At 40.3% G+C, this 15904-nt stretch overlaps 1 protein-coding gene across 2 annotated transcripts in view; it reads left to right on the forward strand.

The window, feature by feature from the left end:
- MAPK11 (mitogen-activated protein kinase 11) overlaps positions 1–15904 on the forward strand; it is a 33787-nt gene that overhangs the window by 4339 nt on the left and 13544 nt on the right. The window contains exons 2-6 of one of the 2 annotated variants that reach the window (XM_054188544.1): positions 9871–10000; positions 10962–11020; positions 11661–11772; positions 14248–14277; positions 14412–14459. In XM_054188544.1, the coding sequence (XP_054044519.1) occupies positions 9871–10000; positions 10962–11020; positions 11661–11772; positions 14248–14277; positions 14412–14459 (379 nt within the window). The remainder of the gene's footprint in view (positions 1–9870; positions 10001–10961; positions 11021–11660; positions 11773–14247; positions 14278–14411; positions 14460–15904) is intronic. The other variant, XM_054188545.1, reaches the window with a different exon arrangement.

Here is a 15904-nt window from a genome sequence, read left to right on the forward strand (position 1 = left end):
TAACTCATTTTAAAAAGAGGCCTGCTCAGTCAGACTGTAATAGCACAGGCCGCAGTTCAAGAGAAGCGGGAAAGCAAAGCTTGCCTCAAGTCATTGACACGGTGCAGCCCTTCAGCAGGTCCCTCTGTCCTGCGAACTTTAAGTGCGTGCTTAAGATCCATTCAGTTTTCGTCCTGGCAATTTTGAGTAAAAATAGGGGAAGGTGGGGTGGTGCTTAGTCTTCTATTTTGCTTTGAGGAAGTACAAGTGGAAAAATAGAAGCAGAAGGCTTTAATCCTGAAGTTTAACCCCTTCTTTCCCCCTGCCCACCCTGCCCTGTGCTTCTGGTTAGCTTCTCGCTCACAAGTGTTTTGAGGGCAGTAGCTTGCAAGACTGGAGCATAACATTGCTGATACTGCCCTTTTCACATTAAGGACCTCTAAGGAGATGCTGAGACAACTCAGTAGCGTGTGAGGGTTTTTTTTAAAAGCTGATAAATATTGTCTTTAACTGACAAAGAGAAAATTTCCTTCATCCAAGATTGTACTTGTTGACTTTTGGATGGTTTTTTAAAGAGGTCTTTTACTTAGCTGTAGTGATACTAAGTATATGTTTTCAACCATGAGATCAGGTTACTGGAGTTATGATATGTGTTACTGTAGCATTACATGCTAGTTTAAATAGCAAATGCTGAGATAAACTTTTAGAGTAGTAGTAATACACACCTGCTGTATGTAAATACAGCTGGGAGCTGGAGGCCGTATAGATCTCTACAGGCTGAAGGCAGAACCCCAAGCACGCGTAGAGCCAGTTGATTTCAGTGGACTCCCTTTGGGCGGTTCCTCTTCTGGGTTAAGTCTTTTGTTTCCAATGCAAATGCAGGGGCTGAATTTCATCCTACATATGCTTATGGTTATATTTTATTGAAAACATTTCAAACAATATTGTTAAAATACTGCTGTCCAAGATCCCTTAGCAGTTGTCTATTTTTGGTATGCATCATTCAGAAGGGAAGTTTTGAAGCCTTTCATTAGTTTTGCAGATATTTACCATAAGCCCTTCTAAGCTTATTCAAGCACTTGCTTGAAAACTGAGTAAGAGATGAAGGCTGATATGAGAGTCCAGTCAGCAGCAGGACACCTCTTAAGAGTATACGTAATAATGATACTTAGAAACAAGGCCTTGAAAGTGAGGTTGCAACAGGGAGAACTAAATAAAAGGAGTTGCACGATTAACGTTACAGGTTAGGAGAAGGATCTTTGCAGCAGCATTGCTAGAATGAATGGATGAAAACAAGTGAAGCAACAAAAATTGTCGCACAGTGAGTAAGATCCTCAGGGAACCATGATGAAATTGCTCTTAGAAAGGAAGACACAAAGGGGTTTGCAGCTAGAAAACCAAAGGAGGTCAGGAATTCAAGAAATTTTGTGAAAGATACGTGAAGGAAGATGGAAGAGTGTTTCTGAGCACTGGCCAGGGAGACATCACTAGGGAGTTTGTGGAAAGTGGTTTTGTTGGAGCACTAGGATGGAATGCAGGTTGCTTGTCGTTCCTTTGTTTCATCCTGTATCTTCCAGTTGTTGGAATAGTGTAGTTACAGACTTCGGAAAGGAAAGGGAAGTGGGATGGTAATTAGTGGAGTCAAGGTTCCTATTTCAAATGAGAATGTCTAAGAATGCTTTTAATGAAGGAGACTGAATCAGGAAGGAGGTGTTTGTGGAGAAGGATGAGAAGGGCTGTGGTGGAGATGGCTATGTAGGATGCTGTTACTAAGCCTGTGAAGTAGTTCGAGAGCAGATGAGAAACATCTGTATGTGTGTGAGGAGGGTGGTAGAGGGAGTTGTAGGAAGGGTGAAGAAAAGGCACGCTCAAGAAGTGCGGAAGGCCACTTTGTATTTTGCAGGTTTTCATTCAGGAGGAATTCATGAGATCTTTTCTCAGAGCGGGGGGGGGGCACAGGATAGAAGAGAGATAAGAGGCATGAGATGAGCCAGTTGTGGCCAGAAGGGCAGCGAGGCTCATGGAATTACAGCCTTCTGTGCTGTGTGGGTGTAGGAATACATTAGCAGAATAAAAATTCTCTGCAAAGGGTCTCCTCCATCCCTACTTCACTATAATTTGTTATAATGCGCTCCTTCCTGACCACATGATGTAGCAGTGGCATAGCTAACTGTTTTTCTCTCCTGCTGTCGCTTGTGATTGCAGTTGGCCAGGGGACACAGTCCCTGTCCCAGAGCCCTTAAAGTCTTAAGGTCTGGTTGCTTCAACACAGCTTCCCAAGGAGCTGTTTCCAATTTCAGAACCTGTCAGCTAGTTGGTACAAAAAATCCAGTATCTCAGTTCTGTGTAAACAGTCAGGAAAGGAGAGGGCGTTTCAAACCCCCTACGTGACCTGGAGATGAATGGGTATTATTTAGCATTTTGGCCAACGTAGAGAGAGAAAACAGGAAATGTGAAGGAGAAGTGGGGGAGGAATAGGAAAAAGTGACAAGAATGTAAGTGAGATTTTTGGCTGTTTAGGTTTATGTAGTGTATTTGAAAGCACCAGTATTTTTCATGTTAAACTTTATATCCAGATTAACACTAGCCTTTCTAGCTGTAGCTTCTAAGCCCACAATTTATAACTACTTGGCAGTCTTTTTTTAATGAAATGCTGAATATAATAGGTTTGTCATTAGCAGTGTACTGGCTTAATGGCAGCTGACAGATTTTCCTGTTTAAATACTGATGTTGGGCTTATAGGGCTATCTAAAATGCGTGATTATTTTAGTATCCATGAGCTGGTTACGCATACCGAGGAAGCTAACAGTTTATGGCCCCAGCCTTCTGTATGTTTTTCTCACAAGCACAATTTTAAATGTATCACTCCCACCGATGTAAGCTGTACTGTCTATAACTTCACCTAGAAAAGTGTGATTGCTCCTTCATAAAGTCATTTGAATATTTAAGTCACTGTGGAGACATAACAGACAGATCAGACAACGAAAAAATAGCTCGTGGATTCAGAGGCTGATACAGTGTTATTATGATCATGTTGTTACATTGAAAGAAGATTGGTGTTGTATTCATGTAAATGTATGGATAGCAATTATTCTTTAGTATTTTTCAGTGTCCGCTTAAAAGTATGTACATATTTTTATGTTGGTTATGGAACAACTATGTTACATATGTAAGAGATATTTTGTACTTTCATATTTAGATCTAGTGGTAAGTTAATCTGCGATAATTGGCAGTGATTGTGCTAAAGACAAAACAATTGATGCCAGTGCTCAGCATGGTGTGTTGGAATAATATCCAAGTGATGGGATGTAATTTTACAATACAGTAACCTGTCATCATCAAACAAGGGTTTTTTTTCCTCTAATGAGGAGATTACCATGTCTTTTCAGAGCTGTCCATTACTCATCCTCCCACCTTTTGTCTTGCTAGCATCTCATTTTTCATTATGGTTTCCTTCTGATGCATATACATGTCATGATTTGTGTGGTTTAGTAAACAAATATACACTCTGTACCTTAAATCTAGCTCTTAGAGGGTGGAAATCACCACTTGAACATGCACACAGTAACAAAATATTTATAAAGAAGAAAAAAATGAACCATTTCCTGGGTGTACTTTGCTGGTTAACTTAAGCTTACCGTGAGTGGCCTTTTTCTATTGCTCTCTTGCTCCATTGCCAATACATGTTATGGTCCATTTTATGGTACTGGATAGATGCTACGTGTGCTCTTTTCAAGACTATTCTATATCTCAGTAAGAAGTAGCTCTATTTATTTAAAAACACAACAACAACAAAAAGTTGTATTTTAACAAAGAGTAAGATCACGGAGAAGACCCAGGAGACAAAGCTCACAAACTAAACCTTGCAAACAAAAACCAAAATCCATATTATTGATGTGATGCCTTTCATTTGCTTACATGACATTTATGAGAAATGTAAAAAGGCTTGTCATTCACTGCAATTGTGAAGAACCCAGATTATATGAATGGGCACTAGAAAATGTCCCAGAAACAGGGTTCCTGTGTGTCCCCCTTTTTCTGTCTTCCTTGTCCATGCCCGGTGCAAGGGCTGCCTACCTCAATGATTAGGTTCTTTGTGTGTTGACTCCTCTTCTGTTCTTTCCCCTCAATGCTTGCTCACATGCACTCTTCTGCTGCTATTACTTGTTTTTCTCAGGAATTCAGGATCTTACAAATTAAGGGACGTTTATCCACAAGGAGGTTTGTGTCTCCTGTAACGGAAGGAGTCAGTGGGTACATCAAAGGATGCTGAGGTCTGTGGATAAGAGCTTAAAGTTATGGCTGTACTAAATATGTGGCAGAAATTCTGTGTACTTTCCATTTTGTTTTCTGGATGTTACCTTCTTTCTTACCAAAATCAGTAACGTTCTACCCATGTGAATCGGTGTTTTCAGCATGAACTGTATTTTTTCTTTGTTTTTTCTCTTAACACTTGCATGTAATGGGGAGTCTTCACAAGTTCTGGGGGAACGTGACCCAGTAAAGGAAAGAAACTTTCCTTGTGCCGCAGTGAAAGAAATAAAAATAGAAGCCTAGAACAATATGGGGAAAAGCCAGACCCAGTATCATTGTCACATGGAGCAAATTTAAGGATCTGCTTGTGTGTACAGCATTCTCTCCAAGTTTGGTATAGTGTGTCCAGCCAGTTGTCAAACTTGTGATGATGTAGGGGTAACAGCCTCGCAAGCTGGGACACTGAATTATATAAAATAAATTGGAAAAATTAGTCTCTGTATTTTTTACACTTAACCCCAAGTGAATCACTTAGAAAAAGTACACCTAATTATTTGTACAGATATAATGCTTCCACAAGCATAAAATCACTTTGTAGACAACCAGGATCTCGTGGTCAGCTGGGGTTATGGGGATGGAATATCAGCTCACACAGGTAACCTACAGAAAATGAAGAGTTCGCTGTGGACACGAGACTGGCACCATATACAACCAGCTTCGGTTGTGCCTTCATTTTGCATCAGCTAGACCTGAGCTGGCTCCAGGAATGAAGAGAACTCGCTAGACCAAACACTGTACTCAAGCTGAACTTTTTCCAGGCATTTTGGCTAGTACTGTGCCCGGCTAATAGGCCCTCCCTGAGCCCAAAGCATTGGGAAGTTCAGGGACTGTCTGTCATCCAAGGGGACCGGTTGATCCCAGGAAGAGCTCTTCCTGCATTGGATACTGGAGTTCACTAAACAGGGTAGGAGTTGGCTCCATGCGTGGTTTGTTGGTTCAGGCTCCTGCAAGCAGCCCTCCAGCTGCTGGAGCAAATTTGATGCTGAAGGCTAAGTAGCCGTAGCTGAATGGTGTGCTCCTAATCCCAAAAGCCCTGAAGGGTCTGAGCAGGCTGCGCACATGAATGGCTTGTCTGTCCAGTAGTACTGCTCTGCAACCACAGAGGATAAACCATCCATGGATGCTAGGGAAATGACTGTGTGTACGGTCATGTTTATAAACATCAGCTGCTAAAAATCCATGCCCCATCAAAGTCATGAAGTTAGCATGAAGCTGTTAAAATCCTGTGCTTTTTGCCTCCTGAAGTTTTTGGACTGCTTCCTATGTTCAAACTTTTCTCTGAAACCTTAAGAACTGGGAAAATGTGTATATAAATAGAGACTCATATTGCATCTACAGGAACTTCAATAGAATTACTAAATATGGAAGTTGACAACACTGAAAAGGTATATCTAATTTAAGCAATGATTGAAAATCACGCTAAGAAAAAGTCTCTAATCTGTGTGAAAATGATGCCATCCCTGTAAGCAGAATAATGGCTTTTTTTATCCTTGATCTTGGAAAGACAGCAAAAAATGTGTCATAACTGCAAAGGGTTCTGGGTCAAGGACGATCATGTCTGAAAAAGCTATTGCTAAGGTAGTTACAAAGTTGTTTCTTGTAAATTAAAAAAAATTATTAATAATTGTGTTTCTTTTTAAATTCTGATAGACAGTGTCTCTAAAGTGGTATTCCTATATTGTAATGACGCACGTGAGCGTACTGCTTAATGATGATGTCAGAAATATTCACTGATGATATGCAATTAAAAAGTCACTTATTTTCACTGGTTAGAACAAATGAAATGCAACAGTAAAGAATAGATTAGAGATGGGGAATGATATCCCTTTGCAAGTATCAAAGTTTATCTCTGTCGTACTGTTCTGTCCAGCTATGAGGTAACATCATAGTCAGAGGTAAGACTTCAGAATAAGTAGTTTCCAAGAAACTCAGGAAACAATAGCTGAACCATTGGAAGGATGATTTTTTTCTAGGAGTAAGTGAATATAAACCAGATACAAACACAAGTGGTTGGCCAAAGCTGAAGCCTGTAGAAAATAACCTTGAAAAAGAAAAAGGCGCTGTAAGTGGCCGGCGGTTGTTTGTGAGGTGATACAAACACCAAGAGACTGGCAGAGAAGCCCTCTCCAGTCTCGATGCGGAGGTGGGGAGGGTGTGAGATGGGTGTCATGCAGGGTAAGGGAAGGTGAGGGCCTCTAACTCTTTTCATGGTATCATAGAATGGTTTGGGTTGGAAGGGACCTTAAAGATCACCTAGTCCAACCCCCCTGCCATGGGCAGGGACACCTCCCACTAGACCAAGTTGCTCAAAGCCCCATCCAGCCTGGCCTTGAACACTTCCAGGGATGGGGCATCCTAGTCCAGTGTCTCACCACCCTCACAGTAAAGAATTTCTTCCTATTTTCTTCCCCATAAAATCAAACTAGTTAACAGCATGGGTTGTTGTTGTTTTTTTAAGAAGCTGTTTTGAATCATTTTAATTGGGCCCCAAGGAAGGGTTTGCAGGTGCCAAGCACAGGTGGGCCCATGTTTTCACTGTGACAGGAACAGAGATGTCCTATCCAGGGGCTAGTCTGAAGGCTGAACACTCTTGAGGAAATCATGCAGAAAGGGAAGCCGCTCATCCTGCCACCTAACAGTTCACTCAGGGTTGATGAAGGATTCAGGGGACAACCCAGATTGCAGCTATGATGATACAATAGCAAGAGGGGGAGACCGAGTCTAAAATAAAAGGCATAAGTGTACACGGGGAGGAATGCAGGCAGTGGCCAACCACTTGTGAAATGTGATCACAGAGGCAGTAGCAGAGATCACAGATGCAAGCCATCCTTGAATCTGGAAAACAAGAGAGTTCAACAGTGCAAAATCTGTATTTTTTGAATGCTTCACTGTTAATAACGAGTTACGATGATGGTAAACCAGGCAAGGGAAAAGCCTGAAGGCATTAGCTCTGATTATCATTTGGTACAGTGTCTTGACTGTGGAAGAACTCATTTAAACCAGCTCAGTTCCTGGCTTGTGCAGCTTCAATTCATGATTTCCCATTGGAAGTCCTAGGACTCAGGTTGCCGTTTGTTTTCTCTTTCCTTTTTACCCACCCGACCCACGCACTCCCTCCCCCGCCTTCTTTCTCTTTATGTGCTTCCACCCTGGGTCTAAAAAGCTGCTGTCATAAGAATTACTGAAGCTAAAAAAATAGTGCTTTGTACCATCTGAAAGCTTTGCGGCCTTGAGTCATATGGAGGGTAAAAAGCAATCCATCTTAAAAATCAGCGGTTTTCAAACCACCGAAAACCACATTTGACCTTAGAATTGCGAGGAGAGGGATGTTTATCATGATAACAGGATTTAAAACCTAATTCCTCCTAGCCTTGTGTAATGTACACAGTATTTCACAACCCAGTACAAGCATGAGTGGGAAGGCTTGTGAATTACCAGAAGAGCTGAGATGTTACGCACAGGCTGCTGGTTTGGGCAATGTTATTTATTTATCTGGATAAACATTTCCTTTTCCACTGGAAAAAAGTTGGAAAGGATATAGAGAGTATGTATTTCTGAGACTTGGAGGTACTCTCCAGTGGCTTCGTTGGCCAGGATTACACACAGGGCAATTATATCTAATCTTTGTAACATTAACAGCTAAGCATTGGCTTCCTCTCTATTTCTTCAGATTTTCTTGTGCAACGTCCATGTTTCCCTGTGGCCAGTCATGTGGAATTTAAGATATCTCTGTTGTCAGTTCTTCTCACACTGTTCATTCCTTGAGCGGCTGCACGTATTTGAGCAACGCAGCGACTTCATGTCCTGAATAACCGTGTCCCTACCCTACTGTCGGAACAAATATCTCTGTCGTATCCCTTGCACCCACTGCTTAGAGTGATACCAGTCTTCTCCTTCTTCCTATGCTTGCTTTCTCCTGCTCAGGGAATGCCCTTCCTGAGGTGCTCAGCAGAGCCACAACCCTGTACACCTTTAAAATTTTCCTGAAGACCCACTTCTATGGAAACTAGCTAAGTAATCTGCTTATCTATTTCATTTATCTCACAAGTGACTCACTTCTTCCATGGTGCCTGCAAGAAACTTGTTGATTAAACCTATTTCCTCTTATTCTGTTTGTAACAAACAAAAACATTGCTGGATTGTGTCCTGCATTGACCTGTGGGTGAATTCTAGGGTAACTGGATCACAATCACCTTTCGGATGCCACTCCATTCTTCCTGCCCACTTGTTGCTTGTATCCTTTGTTGCGTCGCATTAGAAACACCACCTTGTCCTCCAGCTGCCGCAAATAAAGAGGCTTTGCTCTTCACTTGGCTCTTCATGACTTTAGCACAGCACCAAATACATGTAGTAGTCCACTTACTTGGAGCTGATTATAGGCCCGGTGCATTAGTTTGGGAGCTACTCCAGGCATGATCAAAGTTTTTTTTGTCTGTAGCAGGTGTCTCCTATCACAACTTGCAGGAGTGTCTAAATCAGTGTTCATAAGGATCTAATAGCATTTGGTGTGGCTGTTGTCGTCCTACTCTATGCATTTTTCATGTTATCTAATTTTTGTGTTTGTAGCTCCAAAAAAGTTCTGTAAGATAAATGTGTGTGAAGGTTCTTGGTTTGCTAATGCTCTCCAGCAAGTGCAGGTAGTGTTATCCACACTTTACACAGAGAATGTGAAGGTATTTTAATTGAACACGATTTTAACTTAATAGATAAGAGCAACAACTTAAGACTTTTTTTTTTTTCTTCACAGGAGAAGGTAGCAAACTGAATCTTTTAATAATTGTACTATGTAGTGTCATGGAGTAATACAAACGGATCATTTTTATTCCTGTGCTACGTAACAGGCACCATTTATTTGTGGCTTGTTGTGCCTGTCGTGTCATTCTGATACACAAAAACCAATGGGTCCCCCTCTTGTGCAAATGGTGACGTATGTATTTAGTGCCCTCTTCAGCGGGGCATCTCCAGCTGTATGAAGTTAAGCGCATGCTGTGTTGTCAGCAGGATCTGTGGGCTGAAGCGTAAGATACAAACCTGTTGTTCACTTGTTACTGGCATCTCCCAAGGAAATGGTATAGCCTTGGCTATGGCAACATTCTAATTTGATACCAGTTTTGTGGTATTATCATCTAGCAAGCTAATGGTCAAATAAGTAATTAATATTGCTAGATACAATGGCAGAGGTCCTCTAATTAGTAAAGACTCCAGTTTGTTCAGTAAGACCCAGAGTTTGAATCCCCATACTCCCTACGAGCCTTGCCTCGGAACTGGAGGCTGGAGCTGCACTAATGGGGCTAATCCTCTGGTTCCTTTCCCTGCCATGTGGGGAAGGGTTACCTGGGGATGAGTCCTGAACATTATCATAAGTGTTAGTAATTTACTAGATGGAAAACAAGGCAACTGTCTCAGAATACTCAAGAGTTACTGCTGCCTAGCTCCTCTGGCTGCAGTCCCTGAGTAGAAGCTAAAAGAGGGCAAGGGAAGGAGTAAGAGCCCCCAGGAGAGTACAGGTTTCTGCAGTGAACTAATTAAGAGCTTTGAAGTAGAACATGCCTTCAACGTGGACTTTTTCTTTTCTAGTTCAGCTTATGATACCAAAACAAGACAGAAGGTGGCAGTAAAAAAGCTTTCAAGACCTTTTCAATCACTTATTCATGCGAGGAGGACCTACCGAGAGCTTAGGTTGCTTAAGCACATGAAGCATGAGAACGTAAGTGGAGAGTGAGTTCTTTCTCTTTGGATTTTTATGACAGAGGTTTGCAATATAGGCTTAATTTCAGTTAGGTACAATCTTTTTCGAAAAGTATATGCAACTCTCCGGCTACCCAAGATACCCGAATTTAGTCATCTTATGTGTAATAAAGTCATCGGACTTTAAAGTAGAGACTTTCAGTAAAAGGCTGCCTTTTTATTGAAAAATAATCTAATTTTGTCTTGAAGATGCATCTACTGAAATCCGAAACAAGTGGTCCTGTTCTTCTTGAACTAAAGGAATAAGAGTAATCTCTTCATTACCATTGGATGCTCTTGAAACACCAGTCTAGGAAAAAAATACCTCAAACCTGTTTTTGCTGAATTTGGATTCTGTTGAGAAATTAAGGGCAGATACTGTCATTGAAATTAATGACAGTGTAATATCTAGATGAAAGACAGTAGAACTTCAGGCCCCAAATAATTCAGTACTTGCCTAAATTTATGTGACAAACAGTTGATTTCAGTGGGAGCATCCATCTGCTTAAAAGTACCTTGTTGAATTGAAGCATGAGTAAAATATAGTGGGTTGAAAGCTATCCTGGAGAAAGGATGCTAAAAAAGTTAATCAACAGCAGAACAAGATAACCCATGAAATTGTGCATAATCTTAAGTATAACAAGAGCGTAAGTCATGTGTCAGCTTTTGTGTAGTGAGACGTTATATTTCCTGCCTTTATTTCTGATTGTCTAAAGTCTTGTTGTAATTCCTTTTTGTAATAGTATTTTCTATTGGTCGTGGAGATAGCTGAGGCTATACCTGTACAGACCACCTATTGTGCCAGTTGTACTAAGTTTTCAGGAGGACGATATGTCATGTATTTGTAAGTGTAATGCCAGAAGTGCTAAGCACTGTCAATACTAATTACATGTTGCTTTACAGATTTCTCAAAATAAAATGTCAATTCCCTCATCTTTCAGGTTATAGGATTGCTAGACGTTTTTACACCTGCAACGTCAATAGAAAACTTTAATGAAGTGTAAGTAAAATTTTTAAATCATTGTGACTAGTTATTAGGTAAGTACCACTTTGACAACTGGGGCACAATTACTCAAATGAGAACTGGGAATGACAGACGTATACTTTTGTCCCGACACTTTTTTTGGAAAAGAATCAATGTTTCATCAAAATTTGTCAAAAAATAAAGCTTCCAGTGGGAGCAGGGAGGGAAGTTACACAAAACACTCTTATTTCAACCTATCCAATGTTAATCTCCATCACCAGATATTCTGGGGCCTTGCAAGTACTGCAGCTTTGGTGCCTCAGGCTCCCACTTTGATGTTGGGTGCGACTTCCTATTCCACTCAAAATACGGTGGGTGTGTTCTCCTCTCACTGAACTGCTGTAGTGTGTCAGGGAGAAAACAGAGATAAAAGCTTTTAACGTACCACAAGGATTTTTCTTGTTCGTGATATTAAATCTCATAACTGTGATTCCGTTATTAGAGCTCATAACAAGCTGATTGGAAAGGAATAAACTGAGCGTTAGTAGAAAATGGAAAAGGAACTGACACAGGAGTGTGCAGTTAGTCTTTAGATATCTTGCTTTTAGAAGGATTTACATCCCGCCATTCTTAAATGAGGTGTGTTTCTTTGTTTTCTTCTGTTTTATTTTCACAGGTATCTTGTGACAAATTTAATGGGTGCTGACCTGAATAACATTGTGAAGTGCCAGAAGTTAACGGATGACCATATACAGTTTCTCATCTATCAGTTACTTCGAGGTCTTAAGGTACTGGCCGAATCCAAGGGTTTTAGAGTCAGCAACCAAAATGTTGGAGTTACAACTGGTTCATTGCAGTGACAGTACTTAAAGGCTTTTGTTTTTGTCTTAAGGAGTGCAGAGATAGCAGAAATCATTTCAGAAATTATCTGATCACTTTTCCAACCAAAAATAAAACCCCAGACCTACAAATGTTTACATGCGCAATATATGTGAATACTCGGCTTGAACATTAACTTTAGTTCAGTGTCTGTTTAAGTTCTTATTGATGGAGAATGACTTGCTATACGGTCTCTCAAGTGAATGTGTTCTGTAGTGCACAGTGTGTGTTCTAGACACTTCCCCTCTCATGAGAAAGTAGTGAAAAAACTTCTGAAGTATGTGAAATGGATAAAGAATGATATGACAAGAAAATCACGTTTGTGCTTTGAAAGACATGAGCCAGTTTGAAAAACTACAGCCCTGATTTTTGTAGAGCGCATCACGTGGGTGAAGAGATAACAGTTAGTTGGGTTCTTTGGGAAACATCTGGAAGTAAAAGTTTATCCTAGCAATGTACGGTGTTGCACACAATCATCTGGGATTTACTCTGCCTGTAAAGTCATTGTTTCCTTTAATCGAATCAGTTAAAATTCATACAATTAGATAACAAAGGCTATTGGCAATGAAACTGTAGCGAAATTTTCTTCCAAAAGAACTAAAATATGTATTGCTTTGCTGACATTAAACATAGAAGTGTCTATAAACAGGATAAGAAGTTGAAAAACGGGAAGCCCGTTACAAGGTGATACGCATTTTCTCAGACCAGTGTTGATTTTCCCAGGTATAAGCAAAAAGAGAAGAGAGGGGTCAGCTGCTTTAGTAGATAACAGTAATTGCTATGTTAGACATGGAAAATAACTGTATGTTTGAAAGCAAGCCATGGTAAATACTGGCTCTGAAATATACTTATTACATGGTTTTCAGCAAGTCACCTGGTGCCTGAGACAGTAATTCTTATTCATACACGCACGTTCTGTCAATTTAAGTGCAGATTTTGGTGAATAAAAGTTGCAGAACTGAGCCGTTATTTGCTTTTTCTCATTTACTTAAGCTAATAGCTTAATTACGAAGATGGTTTCTGGAGTTAATTATCCTTCTTGTGGTTTTGAATATAAGGCTATGTTGTGTCAGAGCTAAATAACAGTAAGAGCTGTGCTCTAAAGTGAATATTAATTTCAGAAATGCACTCAGGTGCATTTCTGGCTCTGCTTCGAAGGGGAGGGGGTTGATGGTGGCTCGTCTCTTCTGGAATTGATATCCTCGTGTCTCATTAGTGGAAGAACATTTGGTCCTAGATAACTCCTCCTTTACATCTGTGCTGGAGTCATTACAATGTGTATGCTCGTACCTGGGTAAGCTTTGGGCTCACTGATGGGTGTGTTGAGCAGTACAGAGCACAGGCTTCGCGCCCTGCAGACGGAGCGTTAGCCTGGAGCTGCGTAGTTTGGCAGGTTCTTGAGCTGGCTGATAGAGGGCTTCTTTGTGGCACCGAGAGGAGCCCTTGTCTCACCAGAGCAGGGACACAGCTCCTTCTGTCGCCAGCGGTGGTTTGGTTTCCTCTTCGCTCAGCTGCTTGCAGCTGTTGTGAGGAGCACTTGGGGATGGCCCTGCCCTTCTGACAAACAGTGCGTAGGTCTGGAACAAGAAGAATGCTCTGGTGTTTTCTTTGGGTTTTCCCAGTTGATACACAGGTTTTGCCTGTAATCTCTGCTCCTAAAAAAAGGAGGTGAATTTGCCTCTAGAGGACAGAAGAGGTTTTCAAGGTCTTGCTGATCCTGGTCAGTAAGATCATAGATAAGTTGGCTGTTAGTTCTAACAAGTGAGCGATAGGCAATTAGGGAGTAAGCTTTTCTCAGTCTTTGAGTTTTAATGTTTTATGTTAAAAAGCAGAGACACTAAATAGCCACTGAAGTTCTGCTGTAGGTCCCTGCTTTGGAAGTGGACCTGAAGCGATGTTGTGGTTTAGGTAATATCTTGGTCACTAACCTGTCCTGGGGTGCAAGTGTCTCTCACATTCAGTGTTCACAGTATGGGAAGGTGACTCACGTCACCTAGGAGTCAACCATACTCCTTCCTAGGCCGCTGACTTCACTGAGCCGCTAACTGGTCAACATGGGCATCCAGATAAGACTGGAACAAATTCCAAATTGGTAAGAAACTTTCAACAGAAGAATCACTGCTAGTGCTGTCTTTTATGGTAGAGTCTGGTCTTCATGGTTAACCTTTCTTGAAATATCCAGCTCTGGATAAGACAAAACAAGGTTTTGAAGTTCGTCATACCTCTGTTTGATCTGAAAATGTAGTGTGATGTAAGTCTTTTAAGTATATAAAACAATCCGTCTCAGAAGGAAAAAGACAAGACAAGTGACTTATATATTCCTTCACCTCTAACTTCAAAGCTTACCCTGTTTTGTTTTTTTTTTTTTTCTTTTTGTTTCACAGTATATTCACTCAGCTGGAATCATCCACCGGGTGAGTTCACTCATTGCGATAATAAAAATGAATGGAGTGTGTCCCTCTGCATCAAACGTCTTGCTAAGACACAGTTATACTATATTTGAAAAGGCTAAAATCATACTTGACTAACTCTCTCTGTTCTGCTACAGGACCTGAAGCCCAGTAACCTAGCTGTAAATGAAGACTGTGAATTGAGGGTAGGTATCATGCTGTTGTCATGAAGAATGTTGTAAAAGCTCTCAAGATGACAGTTTTCCAAGAAAACATTAGCTACCATTTTTATTTCCGATTCCCTTAATTTCAGTTATTTGTTACTGTTGCTCCCCTGACATAGAAAACCCATTTCCATGAACTTGTGTTTTCTCCCAAATGTTAATTTTGTATAAACACAAGTATCCTTGCAAAATATTTATCCCTGGTTCCTCGCAGATGGTACGTAGGCTATTGATTTGGCCCATGAGTGAGTACTTAACTGAGTATATCTTGAAAGCTTGACCTGTAATATGTAGCCTTGTCATAACTTTAATTTTTGTATCTATAGAATATACAAGCTAGATGGAGTAAATTGGAAAAAGGTACCAGTATTACCAGTTACGTTAACAGTTACAAGAAGTAAAAAAAAAAAACCAAAAAAAACCCCAAACAAAGAACCCTGTAATCCACACTTCTCAAATGTTATTTTAATGCACACATCTATATAAATACATATCTTTGTGATACAATATTACATAATAAGCACAAGACTCTGGAGAAGGAGAAGATGTCTTCCAACTTTCTGAGCCTTTAAGCCTAAGGGTGAGAAGTTTAGCATTTCTCCATGACAGCCAGAAACATCTTTCTCCCTGTGACTGGGACTCCGATGTAATCACTTTATTCCAGCTGCGAGGGATTTAAGAAAAAGAGTCCAAATACTACAAGATCAGCAAAAAAATCACAATAGCAAATAAGAGCAGCGCAGCTGCGTTCTCCCACTAATCCGGATCTGTGGTGAGAAACCGTAGTTCCCATTTGGTTTAGTGACACTTGCAGATGCTCAGCAAGTTTCATGATTATCCCTTTAATGTCTTCATGCATGTATGTTCAGCATCTGTGGAATGTTATGGGTCATCTGGGTCTGAGCATGCACTCTAAAATGCGTGCTGTGTTTTTGTACTGTAAGTAAAGGAGACTTTTAATATTTTTTTTCCAATTATTGTGGTATCTGTGCACCTCCCTGCCTAGCGTTTGTTACGCTGCTCTTTGCTTTGTTTTTATTTATAGCTTTACTTCCTCTGATACCAAATTATTTTCTAATAGAACTAACTAGTGGATATTTCCAGGTACAAACAAAAAGAAAATAGAAACAAAAAGGAGGAAAACATGTGTGTACACATTTGATAAAAGGGATCAGCTATTAAAAAAAATATTGCCAAAACCCTTATGAAAATAAGGGCATTAGTGTTTGAGTTTCATGCCATTTTTCATGCCTTGTTTGCCTCGTGCTTTTAGTTTTGCCTTTTTAAGAAATAAATAATGCTGTTAAAGTATAATAGAAGTAAAGATGTTGATGTGTTATTTACATTTTAATATTTTTCTTTAGGCTTTTTATGTCTTTAAATTGGATTATTGAATAATTTTGAGGAATTTTGAATGATACTCTTAA

Source organism: Rissa tridactyla, chromosome 1 (genome assembly GCF_028500815.1).
Source record: "Rissa tridactyla isolate bRisTri1 chromosome 1, bRisTri1.patW.cur.20221130, whole genome shotgun sequence".
Lineage (NCBI taxonomy): Eukaryota > Metazoa > Chordata > Aves > Charadriiformes > Laridae > Rissa > Rissa tridactyla.